Below are 23,154 nucleotides of genomic sequence, written 5' to 3' on the forward strand. Positions count from 1 at the left end.
AGCATCATCTACTCAATATTGGCCAATGACTCAGCCAATGGAGTAACTTTTAAGGTAAACCATCTCAAGAATGTCCCAGTTTTCAAGGCACCTGAATTAAAGTACTTTACATCATTTGGTTAGAGCAGGAGGACTTTAAGTATACAGTATCTGTCCATATGTTTACGACATACAGCCCCTCGAACATTATATACAATACTACATAGCCTATTTCTGCTTAATGTACATTTTCTAATAATGAGATATCTTAGTACCACAGACATGCAATTAATGTCATGAGCCACTGAATTTCCTATTAAGCAGATAAGGTTTTAAAAGATCAGAAAGATAAAAGTGCACTAAAAATGAGGCCTTATCACAAAGCTTTGCTTAACGCAAGGGAACAAAGCATTCATTTCATTGAAGAAGGACTGATACTCTAATTTATTAGTTATATCTGAAACAGAATATTGAATTCATGGACCTTCTTTTAAAGAACTTCTCTCTCTCTCTTTGAGAATTTCTAATAAGGGAATGCAATTGTACAATTCTGTACAGATCTACAAATAGTTGCTTACAATATAAGACATAACTAACACTAAAATAAGTGCGGCAATTTGAATTCTTTTATAACCTACCGCTACATACAATCAAGAACTGATTTAAAGCAACCCACCAACATATCATCAGAAACTCAAAGCAGACTTACAGAATACTGTCAGATACTGGGAACACTCTAAAAGCACTTGCTGATTTTATCAGTCATGTTTATTTCAGTGTTTGTGTGTATTACATATTTAATGCCATCAGTACTGAGGGAATGTAGAAGTGAACATAGACCAAATAAAGGAAGATATTAATGCTACCTAGAAACTAGGTTTGAAATTCTAGAATGTCGGGCTGTGACGGTGATGGATGGATTCTATGGCAGTGTGCAGCACTAAATCTTTTGAGTTATTCATGTTCCCTCTCTCTATGGTAAAGAGCGCACTTGTGTCAGCTCCATCAGTAGTAAAGAGACCCTTGAACATGACGGTTGGAGAGAGTGACTGCACAAATAACAGAGTGAATACAAGAAAATACATTATTATTTTTAAAGTGTTACGATATACAGAAAGGTGTATAAATTAAACATGTGGATTAAATTCGAAGAAAATTAAAGAGGACTCTGCTCATCAGAAGCTTACAGCCTTAAAATAGGAAGGATTAATCAATGTATTCTTTTTCTTTAAACCAGCAATGACTTAAAATCATCATTACTTGTTTTGTGAGTTTCAAAGAGATCAGTTGTAAGCAAAAAAAAATAAGAGGGGCTGATGTACCATGAAAGGTAGTTAATTGAACTAATGCAGCTCCCTAGATCAACCAATCAGATGTTTGCTTTAGTTTCCTAGCTTGTAGTATGTGATTAAAACTAATTGGTGATAGGCTGCTGCACTAGTCATGATAATTAGCACCTACATTTGTAAATGAGCCCTAGAATGTCCATATATTATATCCACCTCTTGTTCTGTAAAGACAATTTCTATCCTGAGTCTTGGATTCCTTAGAATAGGGAAGTTTATTTAGAATGTTATTGGAAGTAACATTTAAAACCAGCTGCCTGGATTTCTAGAATGCCAGATCAATAAAATGGGGAGACGTAACCACAAATAACATTTTGGGTTGAGTAATAAATCATGTTGAGGTCTATTTGCAAAGGGTTTTTGTAACTCTCACACAAGATAAATAAGAAGCTTCCCTATGTTATTCTACAGACCTTAATTATGAAAGCAAGGAGAGACATGAGACACTATGATGAATAGACTCTATGGAGCATCTGCGAAATAAATGGTGACAGAGAAAAGAAGTACTATTTGTCGGAGTTGTTAGGCCAACTTTGCATGACACTTTTGGACAGACATGTATAAGACTATAACCTACCCTAAAGTTTAGAAAGCTACTGGGTTTCAATGGGAATGCCCCTTGGATGAAGAATAGGCACAAGGCTGGGTGCCACACTGGCAGGGTAGAAGAAGGATAATTTTGATTTCAAGCAGTTTGGGGGATGGGGAAATGTCCCTCTTGTGTGTGCATGTTGCTTGCCAAAAATGGCACGTGCAATGGCATTTATCCAAAGCTCCTTCTGAATATGACATTTAGGGGTGTAACAATGGAAACAGCAGACCCAGACACTGCTATAGGCTCAACAGCAGAAAGGGCACAGTGAGCGTCTGGAAATTTTCCTAAATGTGTTTTCTATGGGGTCACTTGTAGTTATGCCCTAAATATAAGCATTTACATATATAACAAGTTGATCAAAATATTCTTTCATACATTGATAAGAAGTGGTATTCCATACACAGAATGTGCAGTGCCTTCAGAACATGGTAGAACCATTATACTCCCCCCACAACAGCAGTCTGAAAAACAGTGGTCTAGAGTGTGTTCTTTGGGGAATTCTACCTGTCTCATCTTGTATTATAAAATATCAGCGTAATAAGGAAGGAGCTTCACAAATGGAAGAGGAAAATCCCAGGGCATTCAGGCAATAAACAATCTAACTATCCGTGATATACATTAAGCAAACACTGCAGTGTCATCCGTTGTTCGGGAGACAATATGTGACGCTACATATGCAGTCTGTAAGCACTTAAACACTCGCACTCGCATCTTGGTTTAATATTAACACAACCAGTGGAAAGAAATACTTAAAGAAAATATCTATTTTCATTTGGCCTTAGCAATTCAGAGACAGCACTGGCTCCGGTTGCCAAAAAAATAACATTCCTTATTTTTACTCATGGCCCTAAAATAAAACCACAACCCACAAAACCATTTTTTACCTCACACATGAATTGTAAAAACAGACTCTTTGAATCCAACCTCTAGCGATCAGCCATTCAATCAGAAATGCGACGAGTTTTATTAGTTCACCAAGGCTCCGACACCGAGTGGTCCCTATAAGATCTGATACATGCATTATGGTTATCCGATATGAGTCAGCAGGGCTATCCCTGTCTTTGCATTTCAAGCCTATATCACAGATTGGCAACTACTGCAATCAGCCTTATGAAATGGGACAACCTAATGAAAGGGTCATGTCCCTGCATGTGTTTAATAAGGTCAAAGGGCACTAAAGATGCTTGAATCCCACAAATAACGGCTGTGATGCTTATTAATACCCACAATGGAGGAAGAGATCAATATGGATGTGTTATATGTTTCCATGGCACCTGGTGTTTCCCAGTGTACAGAATATCTCAGGGAGCACATTCTGTTGACCCTCACACTGCACAATTTGCTCAAGAATTAGAAATTTGGGTTTGTGGCTAATGGAAATATAGAGATACTTGTGTTGCCACAGAGGAAAACATTTGGACACAAATTAAAACTTTTCTACTGGATTGACAAAATGTATTTATAACAATGAACACCTGCCACCTTATTGCAAATACTTTAAAATGTGGGAGATATAAGGGTACACTGTATCTCACCCTGTTTATTTTGAGGTTGACCCCTTCTTGCCACACAAAGTGGGCTGGTTAGATAGACAAGAAGTCATCCACATAGACAACAATATCTTCTTAAGTGTGTGCATATGGTATAAAATGATATAATGTGCATAACTGGGCAAAGCCAAAGCATCGGATCATTGTCACCACAACAAAGGGATTGTGTCAGCACACAGTTCCCTTCCCTCTGTACAACACTGTGACAAGCCTACAGGCAGTGCCCAGGGAGCATCCCATTGACAATTTAACTCCATTTAACTCTTAACAACTTACTCTTAAAATATTAAAACACCTCCGATACATTTGACTTGAGCTCACACAACTCAGGCACATGCAACCATTGTGTTTCAGCAGTGGCAGCCGACGCTGAAGTCTATTTAAAAGTTCGCAGCCTATGTCTGTGGTCAGTGTAGATCTGTTATATATTTCCACTGTACAGACAAATCTTTCGAAAAACCCAGTTGTGTGGATTGGTTTTGCTGTGCTCGCTATCATAACACTGCATTCGCTTAAAGTAAGCATCTTTCGAGCAGACGTTTAACCTTTTTTCCAGCACTGGTATGTAAGCCAAAAGTGTTAGTCATGCTACTATTTGCCTTAGATCTATTAAGAAAACATATGTTCCATTGTTACATCTGTGCTCGCCCCCCAGTGGGCCCCGAGAGGAACTCACCAAGAAAAAGTCATTAACTATTTATGTTCTTACTGCTAAAAGCAAATACAACATCCAGCAGCCCAGGATAGCCATCACAAACGATATAAATGACAACAATAGCAGCAGCACCAGTCTTAAATAATAAGTAATTATAAAGGTTCAGCTATTATTTCACAAAAAAAAAAAAAAGATGATTGTATGGGATTTTTTTCTTTTATATATAATTCTTGCGACTTTACCTTGATCAATAGTTTTTTTTTTTTTAAAGGAATAAAATAATGGTCTTGAATTTATCCAAGCAATACCAAAACTTCATTTTAGTGAAGACTTCTTAAACTTCCAACGATAAAACACCATCCAAAGATTATTTTACGAATTATGATAACAGATTATGTAATGTATATAACAAACAGGTTTTTTTTAGAAAATGACACTTTATACTTCTATATGCGACAATTGTCAGCCTTTCAGCTGCCGTTACACTTTTATTCCCAGCATCCCATGACCATAAAGGCTGCTGGAAGTTGTAGTTCAGCAGCATGCGATGGACATCCTTGCCTTGCAGCATATCTAACCCTTAATGGTTAGAGTGGCACAAAAATTCTAGAACAATTCCATACATAATGAAAAAGAATTTCTCAGTGTTTTTCAACAAATTTTTTTTTTTTTTTGGAAAAAAATATAACTTGGTGGCAGCCCGCATTAAATATAATCCAAGAGTGATGGAGTCTTCTTAGTGTGAGATCCTTTTGTAGATGCAGCAGACGCCCCTTTTTTCACCTCATAGCGTTACATGGATTAAATGCATAGTACACTGCAAATTCACAAGAACAGATTTAAACTGCCTGCCAGCACACGATATGGGGAGAGGAATAACAATAGCAAAAAAGTTATCCGGGGGTCAGTTGCTTAGAACTACACATGAATAGTTGGGAGGAAAATCATCCTGCTGGGGAGAAATGTAGCCAGCAGCTGTAGCTGGAAAAACACTGCAATAATAAAAATAATAAGCACAGTCTGCGTTCTCACAGTTACCTACCTTCTTCCGGGGCTGCCATTTCATCATATTTGAAGGCAAAAATGTTGAGCATCAAGATATATGAAAGATAGGTGCAAAAATGAGGATTATACAGTTGGCGATAGTCATGCTTCTTTCCCCTTTAAACATGGAGCATATTCACTTTTTTTTTTTTTGGGAAACCAAAATGTTAAAAAGCAAAAAAAATAAATAAAACCTGAGACTGTGATTCCAGTTTCCTCTTTGACAAATCCAAAGCAGAAAATATTTTTTTTTCTTTTTTTTTTAAAGAAAGCCCGAAATAAGAAGAATGGTAAGCAGATCATAGAAGGAGCGAAGGCAGTATGCTGCTGTGATATAACATCCAGGGTTTCATGGTGCTAGGGGAAAAAAGATGCCTTTTTTGTAGCCCAGATTACAGCAGTTTTCTTTTGTCACAAATGCTCACATCTGCAATCCAAAAGCCAGAAGTGTCCTGTTGGTTCAGGTTGCCCAGTATACATCTGATTTGCTCATGTCCACAGTCTGATCCCCCTTCTCTGAAACTCACTGTCCTCCAGGCAGCTTTGCAGTTGTGCGCAAAGATTTACAGCCGCCTTCCTGCATCTTTCCTCCAAAAAAAGTAAATTCCAAGGTCCGGTCCCATAAGAGATGAAAAATCTGCTGCTTTGCCTGAGATCCTGAGAGCAATGTGAGCAGGAATGGTGCTGTGTGGGCACTTCTAAGGGCTCCCAATTAACTGAAAACAGAAACAACAACAAAATTCCCTAAAAACCATGGAATTTTGGTTGGGAAATGCTGGAAGGAAATCCTGCAACACCAACAAAATGTACTCCTCTACACTAATGACTTCCTTCCCTTCTAGTATATGCAGAGGCTGCACTGCCTTGCTCAAGACAGTGCCACAGGCTTCAGGGTCTTATTGCTAGTCAGCTCATCTCATGTGTCTCCAGCATTCTATGCCAGCAGCACTCTGATCTTTTATTTCCCTAAGAACAGAGCACTTTTGCATGTATGCATTTCACAATGCAACATACTACATAGCTCTTTAATGAATGCACATTTAAACAAGAATTCTGATTTTGACAATTAAACACCTAACCTAAACATAGCTTTAAGGTAAGGTCAGTACTGTGCAGTTTCTTGGCGATAATAATAATAATAATAATAATAGGTTAACCTAAGTGCAGGCTTTTTATAAGAGGGGTTATAGGAATTGATTGATCAACTACCAGTGCAAAATTAATCTCACCAAAAATAAAAAAATTTGATTAAGTCTATAGAAATATGTTAATGATAATATATGATACATAATAAGCAGACGTAACCATTAATTAGTATTCTTTTTTTTTTTAAATACAGGTATGGGACCCGTTATCCCACATGCTCAGATTCTTTCCATAATTCTTCTAAAAAAAAATCATTTAAACATTAATTGACCCAAACAGGATTAATTATATCTTGGGTAGGATCACCTACAAGGTACTGTTTTATTGTTACAATAAAGGAAATCCTTTCTAAATATTTTATTTATTTGATGGAAATGGAGTCTATGGGAGGTATGATTTGGAGCTTTCTGGATAAGAGGTTTCCGGATAACGGATCCCATACCTGTACTGCTTTTGCAGTTAACTCATTGCAGACAGGAACCAAACCAAATTAAAAGTAAAAGGTTACTACTGACTTTCATTCATAAAATATTTTTCTTAGAAAAAAAAAAAGCGAAATTTAGGGGAAAATATACTGATGTACAAATGCCTTGCAATGTGAAATTTAGGGGAAAATATCAAATATATATATTCAAAACCCAGTCTGCAAAAATCCGGTAATGTTCCATAACAGAGCAGTATGACTGTATTATTCTTATTTATTACTAAACGTTATATACATGTAGCTCAGTGTTACACAGTTCTTTACAGTGATAGCTCATCATTCCCATCAGCTCCTGCCCACCAGTGGAGCTTACAATCTCAGGTCCCTATCACATTCACACACTAGGGTCAATTTCATTAGGAGCCAATTAACCCGCATGTGTGGTTTTTGGAGCATGAGAAGAAATCAGATTGCCTGGAGGACTGAAGGAAAATAAATGAACTGTAAGTATACATTTTGCATTTATGGTGGAATTCCAATCAATGCAAGTTTTTCCAAAATGATTAATAAAATCTGTTCAGATGAAAGTTTTGAAGAAGATACATGTAGAAACCACACACTGATCCTAACTGTCAGTGCTTAGCTTTGAGGATCCTGGCATTCAGATGTCCTTAGGATGTCAATCTGTCCCCCAGCCCAATGGCATAGCTATAATATAGCAGATGGTATGGGGGGCTGGGGCACACAGGAGACGCAGGGTTTGCTGAAGTGAAATCTCCATACTCATGGTTCGCCACTGCCTGCCACAAGTAATCGGGTGGCTGTGGCAAAGCCAAGGCTATTCTGACAGGGACAGGTCGCAGAAAGATTCATCAAAGGCTTTGGAAAACTTTTTGTATCTTATGATGCAGTCTTAAACTGACCCCAGACAGGCTTAGGTTCCTTCAATACTGTTCAAGAAGGGTTCTTTAAAAATTTACTCCTGATATACTAAAATTCCAAATGTGGACACTGACGGATAGCAGTTATTAGTTCATGAAACCAAGCAAATACAAAGATTCTTCTATTGAATGGGAGCTGAACCTCCATCCTCCGCTTTCCTTGTCATTTGAGAAGCAGCAACAAGTCTTCCTTAAGGTGGTCATACACAGGCTTCCAACTGGGTGAGTCAGCAGTTTACAGGGTCGTGTATGTGGTCCTCCAACAAGCCTACCCAACTTATATTTGGCCAAAAATCAGGACTGCATCAGCTCATTGATGCTGTCCTCGTCCATCTGTATTGCCGTAATACTAATACACTCCTTTGGACTTAGGGCCAAACCCAATGTCGTCCAGCTCAATGTGGCCATATTTGGGAAATATACACTTTCTGACAAACGAGTGGATCTTTAAATGTGTGGTCACCTTTACTTGCAGGTGTACATGTAAACTTTAGGCCTTATCTTGTAGACAGCTCGATTTACTAATAATGCCAAGCAAAATTATTATTTCATAGATCTGACCCTGTCTGCTGAAGTGATGTCTCTGTTTCATTGGGATTTTGCTAACTTCTTCTTTCAGAATCACAATTCTAAAGATGAGCAGGAACTTCACCTCTTGGATATCAGGCATTGTCTGCTCCAATATGGTAAATAGATTTCAGCAAATGTCTACCACTTTCGGCAACTTTTGTCTCTCTCAGGACCTAGGATAGGCAAAGTTCCTCTCATTTTCTGTTTAACCCAATGGATCTAACAAGTTATATGTTTGACTTTCAAGAAAGAACATAAGTTACTTCTTGAAAGCTTTAGAGGACGTTCATCTGTGTGGTTTCAGCTTCACAGGCACCATCTGTATCTTTTTATCAGAACTGTAGGATGGTGTCATGGGTTAGCTGTAATACCTTTGCTAAACATTATAAATTGAAGACCCGGGTACCAGGGGAAAGCAAACGTCACTCACTTGGTTTTGTTTGCCGTTAGTCTTAATTCCACTGTTACACTGCTTTGTATTTCCCTTATTACGGTTGCCTTTCGACATGAGGAAAATTCATAATTTATGCTTCCATAAATTCCTTCTGCCTGAGAAGCAGCATAATTCCCCCTTTCCTGTTAATATAGGAACAGAATTAGTTGCATTATTACTTGTTATACACTAGAATCATGTTGTGGGAACAATATAGGGGTGTCTGTACATTGAATGGCTTCCTACTTACCAAACAAGTGTCTCTCACTTATCACTGCTACTTTGGGGACTGAAGGAAAATATATTACCTGTAAGAATACATTTTGCATTTATGGTGGGATTCCAATCAATGCAAGTTTTTCCAAAATGATTACTAAAATCCATGGACATAGGGTTACTCTGCACAGAGAGTCCAATTTATGTTATTGTAGTTGTGGGAGCTGCTATATCAACATACTATCACACAAATCTATACAATTAATTTACTACTTTTGGAGAGAGACACAGCTGCTTAATGAAGAGGTAACTTAAGAGTTAGTTTTGTTCATCTTTCACACAGTTGAAGATAACTTTTGCAGAATCTTGCAATAGCTGGGTTTTATTTTTTATATTTTTAGACAGCAATGTACATACAGAGGGTTATTGATGTGCAGAAAAACTAGTCAAACATTATTTTACCAACAGTATATTTGTTTCCATCTTAGGACATGAATGTTGAAGAAAGCAGGTTCTACACTCCTGCTAAAGATAGGTAAGAGCTGCAGAAGTAACATTCTCTTAAACATATTGCCTGCGCTCTTTCTATTCTTGCTTATCGCTTGGGTATAGTATATATCTAATGGAGATCTCCTTTCTCCAGGATACACTGGAACTTGCGGTGTGTAAAGGTGGCCATAGACATTACATCATGGAAAAGATCTTTCCAGGAAAGATCTTTCCTTTCAATACACACGTGTAGAGCTGAATCGGCAGATACACAGGTAGAAACAATAGCATTCTGCCTGTATTTGACAATTCAGCACTAACCATGGCCGATGTCTGGGCCCATCAAAATGTTCCAGCCAGTGCGATCGATGTGCCCACCTATATCCAAGTCTTCTGCCAAAATTGGTCGGCTCTTCTTCCACCATGCACGCACCGAATATTGGACAAATATATCTATGGCCACCTTTACTCTATCCTATACTCTCTCATACATACACAGTTCCTTGAAATAGCACTTTGCTTGCTGCTTCTAAAAGCCCTGCTCTTGTGGGTACCATTAAATACTGACAAATCTATATTTTACCAAGAATACTGTACAAATGTAGTGGATGTCAGTGGTTCCTAAAAAACAAAATCCAAACTTCAGCCTATTTGTCTCTTCCCATAAATATGTATGTCATCCTAAGCATAAATAACTACTTGCTCACTGTAGTTTTCCCATTTTACGTGCTTACTTTAAAAAAAGCTAAGGTGCATTCCCAATGATTCATTTACTATAAAGAAGCAAGGTGCAACGTGCCATACACCTTGCACCCACTGTGGGAGGTGTTTCAGGAATCCACATGACCATCCCTTACTGGATCATGCACCCATATGTGGCCTGTCAGACAAGGGAGCACACAAATGGAGCATATTAGGTGCAGGTGTGCATCTGGAGGGTAGAGGGCTAGGTGCAAATCTTTCATCCAGGGCTAGGCGACTGCAGTTATGCCAATGATGAGGTGACTGTGGATGCAAGGTGCACTAGGAACCTGGCATTTATTACCTGCTTGATTCAGATTTTTGTACAGAGGTCTGTTGCATAGAAGAGCAGTGCAAATGCACAAGGATATAGCGTGTAGTTGCTCTTGTATTTATGCAAACGTCAGCAATTTTTTCCAGGCTTTAAAAAGAGCCATCAGAACTATTCCACTGTTGGCAGAAAATTACATAAATACAGCCAACTTCCAGCCTATGTGTCGTAACTGAGGTTTATTGCTGCATACCAAGTATTGATTTTTGCATTATACAGCATAGTGCTGAAAATTAGTATCTATATTTATAGGAGTTAGAAAAATAGACATCATCATAATATAGGAAACAAGATGGAAATCAGGGTAAGAAAATATTCATTTGTATATATATGCTTAAAGGGATCCTGTCATCGGAAAACATGTTTTTTTCAAAACGCATCAATTAATAGTGCTACTCTAGCAGAATTCTGCACTGAAATTCATTTCTCAAAAGAGCAAACAGATTTTTTTATATTCAATTTTGAAATCTGACATGGGGCTAGACATTTTGTCAATTTCCCAGCTGCCCCTGGTCATGTGACTTGTGCCTGCACTTAAGGAGATACTTTCATGTAATTGACAAGTGTACTGTACCTTAATTGCACTGTAAACACATAATGCTCAATGATGAGTACAATATTGCACAATATTCATGAGTATTTGTTTGAGTATTTACAGTAAGTTGTATTTTAAAGAGTTTTTCTTTTGTATTTGATGCAGGTTCAAATAAATATTGGGGTCAACTAACAAAGTTCCAGACAATTGTAGTCCTATGATAAATCCTTTGCAAAAAGTCAAGGTCATTTACACAAATTAGAAAGAAACCCTACTCCCTTGGTGGTATTTTCCAAAACAAAAACTTAATAAAAAAAAATATTGGGGTTTTTGAAGCACATTACAGCCCTTAGCATTGTGCTAAGAACATATCTGCTTATAAACAATATAATGCAAAAATTCATAAAATGTGTAAATTTTATATTGGCAAATTGTAAGTGCATTTTACGCTGGCAACAGCCATAAATTGCATTACACATGCACTTTTCAACCGAAATGCTCAAGATTAAAAGCACATGTACATGTTGAAGGTTGCAACAGAGTTTCCCTTGTTAGGATGGACATAAAAGATAACTTGTAATACCTTAAACTCAGTTAAACAATAATAAGCTGCCAGATATTTATAATATGAAATAATAGGTTGAAGAAAGGCAACCCACGACCCCCAGCACCACTAATAAGCAGCCATGCCACTATTAGCATTAATCAAAATGGGGAGTGCAGGTTCTATTGGTTTCCCTTAATAACACAATTACCCTTTTATGTGTATGTACATGTAAGCGTGTGCACATCTGGCTGCTGTACATTGAAGTCACCCTTTTATTTTCAAAAGGACCCTAAGGATTACTCAGTGAACGTTTGGAGAAATAGAATAGAAGAAGAGAAGAAAATATTTCCGTAATGCTTCCTCGACCATGACTTCCTCCAGGTAATGACTGACAAATTATCTTCCACATTATGTTTCCAGTTCAGATCATGGACATGTAACTTACGTTTCCGGCTCAGATCATAGACATGTAACCAATAGATCTCCAGATGTTGTTGAACTACAGCTCACCATGTTGAGGTTCACTAGTAGCACTTCAGTAACTTCAAGAAATCCAAAGGCTGCCTATATAATGATCATGTCATGTTATTGGCTGCAGTTGTTCTTTGCAGTCATGCACAGCATGGTAAAAAGTTATCTATTATTTATTAAAAACATCTGATATTGTCACTGTAAACCCTAAAACCTCTGGATTTAGTTCCATAATGTTTGGAGAATAATGAAGCAAGAGATGTTAGGGTATTTTAGGGGCATGGCACTGACAGTTTGGGGAATAAAGGCTTTTTTTAAAAGAGAAAGTGCTACAATGCCTGTCATGGACCATGTTTGCATGTAATGTGTTCCATCTACTCCTCCTCTTACACTGCTACTGCTAATCAACTCCAGCCATCTCTGTCCTAGTCATTTATATGTAGCATAAGTATTTATACTATTTCTACTTACCTCCCAATAGCTACTCCTCAATCGCCCAATCTGCAACCACTTTCCTTCTACTCCCTCACCCATTTTTTGTTCTGTGAATCAGGGCTGCCTCAACAAAATAAGGACAGGTAGGAGGTAAGCATACACCGATTATTATTATTATTGTTATCAGCGGGATAAGGCATAAAACTTTTTGTGCAGTTTACTTTAAAGCATCAGATTTTTCCACTGTGCATTAGAACAGTTGAAACAAAGCCAAATAGGAATATAAACCAAAACACATGCTTCCAGGGCTGATCTAGTAGCTAATACCCTACACTACAGCATGGGAGTAAAGTCTGCACATTTATTGTACAGGTACAAGTCAGCACAATCAGCAAAGGTGGCTTCTTCTGAATGCTAGAAATTGACAGGATTCCTGTGTTGACACCCAAAATGCAAGGCCCAAAAGCTGAACTGGGCTACCATTTCCCAATACAGTTAACAGAAACTGCTGCCTCCTGTAACTATTTTTAAAATCCAGTAACACTATATGAATATTTTGCTCAGTGCCAGGAACACTACTTTTTCATTACATTATCCAAATTGCTTCCAGATTTTTTCCAATTTGTATTTGTGTTGGTTATTTTAACTTTCCTTCGAGTCTACGCACTTTCCCAGAGAATATTTCGGGTCGATCCAATAAATGTGTGTGGGGATGTTAACATTTGAGAATTTAAAATACAGTTTGTGGCAAATAAACAGTAGATGTTATAAAAAAAATGACAACAACTAAAATGCAGCTAATGTACAGCACTGTATTCACAAACTTTCCAAGTACAAAGTATGATCAACTTCGGACAGATTGTTGTTGTGTCTTGGCAGATATTAGTATGGATGCATTAAGAATGCCCCCTTTAATTGTAGCCTCTATTTGAAGTGGTTGAGCACACACTGCAACTGGTTGCTACATATAGACTCATATAATACAACTATTCGTCAGATTAAAACCTCCAGTGCAGCAGCATAAGAAAAATAAGCCAACTGTGTACCTCTCTCACATTTGACCAATCAGATATGGCTCCTGCAAGTATTATTATATTGTTTTACAGTATAAGTGCCCTTACTCTATCTGCAGATGGTGTTCTTCAGCTTTCAGGTCAAGCTTGCCTTTAATTCCTTTTTGCTGGTTCATGATGCTCATATGATGGTCAACTTGTCCAGATCAAGCATTAAGGATTTGGTGAATCCTCTATGGGACCTGTTATCCAGAATGAACGGGACCTAGGGTTTTCTTTTACGGTCTTTCCGTAATTTGGATCTTGATACCTAAAGTTTCCTAGAAAATCATGTAAACATTAAATAAATCCTATTGGTTGTACTTGCTTCCAATAAGGATGAATTATATCCTAAATGATATCCTAGTTTGAATCACGTACAAAGTATTTTTTTATTATTACAAAGAAAAAGGAAATAATTTTTAAAAACTTTTTGGATAAAACGGAGTCTATGGAAGACCAACTTTCTGTAATTCAAAGCTTTATGGATAATGGGTTTCCGGATAACAAATTCCATACCTGTAGTACAGTGGTGCTTTTACAGGTTATATAACGCAGTGTGACCAACTATTTAAAAAACCTTTAGGGCTTGGTATTAGTAAATCCTGGCACCCTTTCTGCTCCAAGGGTAAATCCTTACATCTTCTTTAAAGCTAAAAACATAGCAGGAGGGTTGCAGACTAGACACCCCTGTTTCATATATTTTATTCCCTAGTAGGACAACCAAGGCTTTGCATTTTTCTTTTTAAAACCATTGTATTCATGTATTTTTTTAGAATTTTACTCAGACCAAGAAGATACTTACCCACAAACAAATGACCAAAATCTAAAACAATTCTAACAAAGTGTCAGTCCTTTAACAGAGGTGCTTTAGCATTTTAAAGCTGCTTCAGGGGTACAGTGTTTGCAAATGAGACCACAGGAAAAAACCATTTCCCAGCATTAATCTCAATTAAGGAATCCAAACACACTTGTGCTGAACACATCTGCATCATTATTAACAACAATGTATGTGATTTTTATGTGTTGTACCCTGACAGCACACTCAGATAGAGTGCCATATGTGCCTAATTTCTTTATTAGATCCTGACTTAAAGGGCTCTGTATAGAGACCAAAGGGCATGCACCTTCTGCTCTTTGCTGCTTTCCTTTTGTTGGCCTTTAAATAGCTTTATTGTGCCTCTCAACCAAAGTGCTGGGCGTTAGGGTCCAAGCCTAATTCTACAAATTAAACTATTTCTTCTTTCTTACTGCTTGAATGCCATAACCACTGCGTAACTCTTGGATCACTTTCAGGCTGCAGCCGAGAAGCTTGAAAATCTTGGACTGTAAAGCAGAGGTCCACATAGAAGCACTTAAATATATTTCCATTTATAATAACCAAAATAAACCAAATTCAGTAGAATATCATTGATACAAGTATGGGATCCGTTATCCGGAAACCCGATCCAGAAAGCTCCAAATTATGGAATGGCTGTCTCCCATAGACTCCATTATAATCAAATAATCCAATTTTTTAAAGATTATTTCCTTTTTCTCTGTAGTAATAAAACAGTACATTGTACTTGAGTCAAACCAAGATATAATTAATCCTTATTGGAAGCAAAATCAGCTTATTAGGCTTATTTAATGTTTGCATGATTTCTGGTAGACTTAAAGGGGACCCGTCACTTGAAAAAAGTATTCCAAATCTTATTTTATCATGTTAGTCAAGCAAAATAAACTTTAATTACAATGTATAAATTATTTGAATCTTGTTTCCTTTGTTTTGGGAACTCATACCTATAGCAAGCAGACAGAAGCCATTTTGTGGACACTGTTATTAAGGTAAGTCTTGCATCATCTCAAAATCTTGTTTGTACAGCAGAATGGGGGACCTGATGTACATCCCCATGCCCTGGCTACACAATTAAATGGTGAAGAGAACTGGGGGAATGTGTGGAGTGCAGTGACATCTAGGAAGTGCTGAATGGAAAGTGAAAGTAATTTCCTGCCCCGCCTCTATGCTTTAGGCATAGAGGAGGGGCAGGCAATATTTGATTGACAGCTGAGATTTTTAAATGAGTTTACATCAGCTATGAATGCTTTAATGAAAAAAAGAATTTGGATTTCATGTTTAATTTGAAAAGAACTTTTATTATAGAGCTTTTTATGTTTAGGTGACAGGTCCCCTTTAAGGTATGAAGATCCAAATTATGGAAAGATCCATTATCCGGAAAACCCCAGGTCCCAAGCATTCTGGATACCAGGCAAAATCACTAATGTTGTGCAGTTATTCAAAAAGGGACCCTGTTGTAGATAATCTTTTAGAAGCAATATTAGCGCTATGACAATTACTAGACTAGGACAATTTTTACCCCACGTCTTAGTCCATAAACTTTTTGCCACTTTCTTTCTTTCACATTCTTCCCAATGACTTTAATGGGCGATGTATGGGGCAGTGTATAATAGAGGTTGCAGAAAAATGAGATTGACATCTTTATTAACAGTGCAGATAGTTCTTTGTAAAAAAAAACCATACTTGCATACCACACATCCCCTTTTAACTTGGCAAATACCCACATGTAGTGATGGATGAATCTGTTCTGCTTTGCTAAAAATTGACAAAACACATTAAAGGGCTTGTTCACCTTAGAGTTCATTTTTAGTACCATGTAGAGGATGATATTCGGAGACAATTTTCATTTGGTTTTTACTTTTTTATTATCTATGTTTTTTAAGTTATTTAGCTTTTTGTTCGCATTTTAAGCAATCTGGTTGCTAGGATCCAAATGACCCTAGCAGTCATCCATTGTTTTGAATAAGAGACTGGAATATGAATAGGAGAAGGCCTGATTAGAAAGATGACTAATAAAAAGTAGCAATAACAATACACTTGTGGCCTCACAGAGCATTTGTTTTTAGATGAGGTCAGTGACCCCCATTTGAAATTTGTAAAGAGTCAGAAGAAAAAGGCAAATTATTATAAAACTATTAAAAATAAATAATGAAGACCAAATGAAAAGTTGGCCATTCTGCAGCATACTAAAGGGGAGCCATCCCGTTAAAAGTCTATGGGCGTTTTTTCGCTGTGACTTTTTTTTTAATTTTGTGCAACTTTTTCAGAGCACAATACATTGCACTCTATGGACACATTTTTAGTGCAAAACTTGTGCTTATCATTAACCCACATGTATAATAACCAAGGGCAATGTGCTTACTCCCTGCTAAGGTAAAGCTGCACCAATAACTTCTCTAGCCTTACCCACAAGCAAATGAAAAGCATGAATCTTGTGCTTTCCCTCAATTCAGCCCCTTTTCGGGACACACAGATGTAGTTTGCATAATATATATGGCTACACAACTACTGATGACAGCAGACTTCGGGCTTTGTTAAAAAAAAAAAAAAACTCAACTGCATGTAAGGTGTGCCAGTTAAATATACTGCTGTAAAGTGGCACAGGAATCACATATTTTAAGTACTGTCAAAGTACTGAAATGTTTACATATGAAATATAGCCCCTCATAATAGAGAAATGTGTTTTTAGTCATTATTGTCACTTTAAAGTACAAATCTCACGAGCAGTGATGAGGATTCTCTTGAAAACCTGTACAAAGCAGAAGAAAACCCAATTAACCTGTCAAGCACGGCAACATAATTTCTCTATGCGTGGAATTGTTTCCTCTCCTGAGCAACAATATTGCGTCTGCCAATAAATACACCAGTTGCAAGGAAGCTACAGCAGAGCACTGGATTATATTAGTACCCTGCGAGCATGCAAATTATACACACACACGTCTGTACCAAACTCACTCAGGATAAATGCATAAATAAAGAGTTGTAGGTATTTACATAAATGAAGACAGGTATTTCAGTCCTTATTTTAAAGCATATCAGTCCAAAATTTGTGGTTTGTAATACAACATAAGAGTGAATTCCTCTCTCTGTTTGCTATAACAATCATTGCTTTTTTCTAATAACCGGATAAAAGAAAATCCTGCCTAGCACTGCATTTTGTGTTATAACCTTTGTACACAAAGCTTTTGCTACATCAGGCACTAGTACAACAGCTGCAGTAGATAACTGCTCCCTTTCTCCCAGTGACATTGAGGTGGATGAGTTCAAGTCTTATGCCATTTTCTTGTAAATTAAGCACGTTATTTTATTGCACAGCATCTTGGGTACCACTAATTAGATTGTAAAATCTATGGGAATGTAGTTACTTTGCATGAGAAACACAAAGCTATATGGTATTGAGACATGTACATTCCTTCAGACTGTATGAAAAGAGAATATACATCTAATATAGATTGCTATTTGGGATATATACTGTAAATTCATGGGTGTTGTGAATGGGTGTGAATATTTTATTTTCATATTATAAACCTGTTGATACAGAATAAGCATGCTTTGGAGGGAAATTAGGAAACTGTGTCTCCTCCTATGCATTAGCTGAGGCTGAAGGAAGGTCAGCATGGGGCACATAGCTGCTTGGCCTACATATGATTGTGGGTAAAATGTGCCAAAAGGAAAGAAGTGTAAGAATGTTTTTGCAGAGAATGAAAAATGTCAGAGATATACCATTACTCCCAAAGAACCTTCATTTTTAACCTAGGGTCTGCCAGATGATACAAATTGCAGCACAACATAGTGCTTGATCCTGTGTTGGAGGATTCTGGGAACTGTAGTCCAGCAGCAAGCGTGCATCCAAGTTAAAAGATAATTTAGAAAAGTGATCGGGTCACGCTGTGTGTGTTCTGGGCATAAGTGGGTGTAGTAGTTGCCTATAATGGGCCAAATATCACTTGTATTCCGTACACTGGAGGTTGGCACCTCTGCTTTCTGCCACCATTAACTGAAATCTTCTTCCCTGCATCTTTTTCGTTTCATCCCCCGGACCCTCTTCCCGCTGTCTCCCTAGTCATTTTACAACTTGTACAGAATGGTTCTGTTGGTTTCACTGGTTTGATTTTTCTCTGTTTGGCTCTGAGTATGCCCCATGACACTGGTACAGATAAACGATGTTCCCATAACTTCTTTTAAGGTTTTGTTAATAGCAGTGACGACAAATCTGTGCCGCGACAAATTTGCGAAAGCATTAAAGTCAATGGGCGTCAAAATAATTTTGATGCACATCAATTTTGACACGAGCGACGATTTTTATACACGCGGCTATTTGGTCCAAATGCATTAAAGTCAGTGGACGTTGGAATAATTTTGACGCACGACAATTTTTATGCACACACCAATTTTGACGCTTGTCAATTTTTTTCAATGTGGCAGATTTTTTCCTGGCGAATTGTCGCTGTAATTTCACAAATTAATTAGTTTACAGCAAAACACAAACATTTGCTGTAAATTTGTGTCTGGCAAATTTATTCGCCCATCACTAGTCAATAGTAGTTCATCTTTATATTTCTCTGTATACATATTTGTGTTTATATAGTGCAATGTTGCACTGTACAATTTTCCTTTGTTTGTCTCCTGTGTTTAGCACCCATATATTTCCACTCTTCTTCTTTTTAAAGTCATATGAGCTAAACAGCGTCACCAATTCACAGCTTTGCCCTCAGCTGAGGCACATTTAGGACATGCTGCATTCCCCTGAAATCCCAAAGCTCCTCATTCTACTGGCAGTAGCTGACTGTAACCAGGAAGCAGAGGGCTGGCATAGCTACCATTTATAAAAGGCACAAACAAATACCAAAAGAGCCACAAGAACTACATGTTAGTGCTAGAGGGGCACTGGCTTTAGTGTAACTTTTTTTTCTGCTGTTTTGGTATGTGGTGAATTGTATTTAGAATTACTTCCCTTAGTTATATGTATATTCTGGCTAAAAGAACCCCTCTAAATGTGGACTTGCTCACTAAACTTGGAGCCCTCATGTCTCTATATTCAAACGTGACATTATAATCACTCATAGGGATGGACGAATATTTTCACCTTGTTTCGCCGCGGAAATGAAGCCCATATACTTGTACGGCGTTGTGCATCAAAAAAAAAGCCGCACGTCAACAAACTTTTGCCGCACATCAAAATTTTTTTGATGCCCATAGACTTTAATGGGTGTCTGTAACATTTAGCCAGAGGTAAATTTTTGTCGAAACGAAACAGGTCAAATTCGCCCATCCCTACTCATAAGCACCCAACCCAAACTTCCATATTTGTGTAAGAACTGCCTAGACAATAATAAGCAGAACTGCTGTCTTCATGGCAATCACTTGTTGGACAGCTGTGATTGATTATCATTAAACTGCTGCAGCACCCACTTATTAAAAAAAAAAGAAAATTAACATGGAAATCCACTTTATACTGATTACTGGCCCAATCAACATTACAGTTGCATTCCCAAGCATGTCCTACATCTAGTTGTACATGGATGATAATCATGAATCTACCTTCTTTATAAGAACAGTTTCTCATTTCATAGGCAGTCTTTAATCCCTGATTATATATAGATGTTACAAAAATAATCTCAGTGAATATCACTACCTAATCGTAGAAACATACCATCTTGTCCACTGGGGAGAGCGAGCCAGAGAAGGAGCCAGAGAAGGGCAGAGGGCAGCAGTAATAAATTAGTGGGTTTGGCCTCATGCACTCCCCCAAGCAAGTTTACACAATTTATGACACCAGTACACACGCGCTACACAAAAATATTGTATTGAAACACATAATGCAGCCCTTGCTCTGCACTTAAGTATCGTGGTGTTACTGTGATACTGTGGACATTTGGGGGGTTATTTATCAAAGGTCAAATTTTAGAGTTGTGTATACCTCGAATTAACTCAAAACTCGAAAGGGTTCTAATTTAAGAAAAAACTCAAATGGAAAAAAACTTGACTCCGCGAGTTCAGGGTAAACAACCTGAAAACTCGAATTGATAGAGTTTTCGGCTGGACAAACTTTGAATTGCTCAAATTGATCGAGTTCTCAGGCAAAACCCTCCAAAAAAAACTCAAACATCATGAATGTTATTAACATCTTCAAATGGGTCAAGGGACCTCTGCCATTGACTCAAACGTGACCTCGACAGTCTTTAGATGGTGTCTTTTCAGATTCGCGCTATTTCCAGGGTTGGTGTATAATAAATCTCGAAAAATCTTGAAAGGAATCGCTGTGTAAAAATGGTGTAAAATGGTGTCACTTTTTTACATGTTTTTTCTTTGAACAACATCCGCCGGAACTTACTTACAAAGCGCTGAATCAGTGTAAAATAATGATGGAAAATCTGGTGTTCGCAGAATTCTGATAAGTTCGCCATTTGTTTTACACAGCATTTTACAACATTTTTCTGGCAAATCTCATTTTATACAGCTGTAACAAAACTACCTCCATCAGCGGGGACACCTGCCGCGTGGTTCTTAGTCTGGAGCCAGCGCCACGTTTTGGCGCGCAATTCGAATATATTTAGTGTCCGTGATAGAACTTAGTTTCTAGTGGTTTCTGAGCCTAGTGCAATCTGTTCCTGTTACTCTGTTACCTTGATTATTCTGTGTTTGACCCTGCCTGTATCCTGACTACTCTGAACTCTGTATCCTGACCCTTGCCTGCCTACGACAACTCTTCCTGCTTAACCCCTTGATTGACAACCCGGTTTGACCCTTGCCTGCCTGACGATTCTGATATCCGCCTGCCTTGACCCAGCCTGTCTGACCATCCTTCTGCCTAATCCTTTTGTACCGTGACCTTCGGCCCAAAAGACTCTGCCGTGCCCCTTTGCCAGCCAGAACATCTCGCCTTGCACCTCTCGTTAAGTCCAGGTGGCACCCAAGTAAGGTGAGGGCTCCTCCCGAAGCCCAACGTTGGTCACACTACTGGTGAAGACGAGCCGAGACCAGGGTGCTTGGCATTTGTTCTGGTATCGGGTGCCGGCCGTGACAACAGCATAATAAACCCTTAAACTTCTGTGAGTCAGTAATAACAAATCCTATACATCAGAGCTGCACAAAGCTGCATTTATCAGCCATTTAGAAACCACTTGTATCTGAAGCCAGCATACAAAGATGCGTAAGCTGGTATAGAGAGCTATATCTCTGTAAAATGGGGAGAAAAGGTAATATAGTCTGTGGAGTCATCTCCCACCTTTTGTTCTACATCTGGATTATGTTTATGCAAAAACCAAACAATGCCTTCTACCCACAATGTCAGATTCCAACCAAACATACTGATGGATTTATAATGGCACAGTCAATTGTCGTGTGGTATTCATGGGGTCCTTTTATATAGACCTAATCTAAGCAACCTCTCAATTAATTTATTTATTGTCTATGGTTTATAAATTGTTGGACTTTTTTTCTGATGCCTGAAATTGAAAATTGACCCAAGCAACAAAAAATAAATGGTTAAATTGGTTTAATTTAATTATGCTTGGTTTTTGGTGTAATTTGGTCCTATCAACCAGATACCACTTCAATTAAAACATTAAAAATCAAGACCAGTTGCAGCTATTTCTAATAGCTACTTCAACTGGCTACAACTTACTAAAAGTACATTTTAAGGGAAGCAATATCTTTAAATGATGGTCTAATATTTGACTAAACATCTGTAATGATAAAGAGGGGGTCAATCCCAGACTGGCAATCTTTGGGTTCTGGAAAATGCCAAAGGGGCTGCTGTAAGATTTCATAGACAGTCACTATTTATTGGGATGGTGGTGGAGTTGCTTGGGCCTGTGTGTACTTGAAATGTCAGTGCTTATTTTGAATCCCAGTCCAGACCTGGGAGTAGGCAGTAAGTACCTAGGATTACTAGTACCCAAATTAGAAAACCAAGAAGGCGCTGGGAGTTGTAACACCAACAAATGCTTTATTATGTCTTAGTAAGGTTCACACAATCCCAGGCAGTCACACTTGTTACTTCCAACAGGGCACATATTCACAGTTCACAATGTCCAGAATGATTCCACAGTCAGGTTGGATAAGTTTCACACAGGCAATTACAAGTACACTTTCCGGTCCCTCCAGAGTCCCTTCCCACTCTCACATCAGCATCCAGTGCCTTCCTAGGGGTCCAGTCAGCACTCCCCCTTCCTTTACACGTCTTAGCCCAAACACCATCCTTGCCAGGTGCTCTCTACTGGGACTCCACCACCTTTCACTGGTTTTCTTTCTGTGACCTAACTATCCACTCCAACCCTGACTGGCGTAGTAGCTGCTGGGGCACTAAACACACTTATGCCTTGATGGGACTACAGCTGCTTATTCTAACTATTCTGTCTCGCCTCACCCTACAATAGTGTTACACAAACTAGGCTAATTTTCCTACCTCTTCCTGTTGATTTGCCTTTGCTGTTCAGATGACTTCCTGCGTAAACCTTCTTCCCATGACACTTTCTCAATTTCCTCCAGAACCTCCCCATTTTATAGCCTTTCTAGTCTCCACACTCTGGAACTTTGCCCAAACTCTATGACACAATTTCTACTCACTAGCACCTTCTAGAGGTCTCTGTATTGTAATTACCCCTATTAAATTTCTAAATATCTAGTGGCCAAAACTAGAAAATTACCCCAACCTTAAATTAACAAGCCTTTTCATAAAGGGGGGAGGGGTACTCTATTTTAGGTCCTTGACATTAAAAGGTCTTTCTTATGTTCTGTACATGGATGGACATTGGTGAACCATGGTGTCCCTGTTCACAACATGAGAATGTTTAGATATGCTACTTTGAATT

At 38.1% G+C, this 23,154-nt stretch overlaps 1 protein-coding gene across 3 annotated transcripts in view; it reads right to left on the bottom strand.

Annotated features, from left to right (window-relative positions):
- Positions 1-23,154, bottom strand: part of LOC108715847 (tetratricopeptide repeat protein 28) — a 334,240-nt gene that overhangs the window by 256,152 nt on the left and 54,934 nt on the right. The window contains exon 1 of one of the 3 annotated variants that reach the window (XM_018261365.2): positions 5,168-6,348. The exons of the other annotated variants lie outside the window; for them this stretch is intronic. Within the exon in view, the coding sequence (XP_018116854.1) occupies positions 5,168-5,194 (27 nt within the window). The 5' untranslated portion in view covers positions 5,195-6,348. Of the gene's footprint in view, positions 1-5,167; positions 6,349-23,154 lie in introns of those variants that run through there. 3 annotated transcript variants of the gene reach the window in all.

The sequence above is a fragment of the Xenopus laevis genome, chromosome 1L (assembly GCF_017654675.1).
Source record: "Xenopus laevis strain J_2021 chromosome 1L, Xenopus_laevis_v10.1, whole genome shotgun sequence".
NCBI classification, from domain to species: domain Eukaryota; kingdom Metazoa; phylum Chordata; class Amphibia; order Anura; family Pipidae; genus Xenopus; species Xenopus laevis.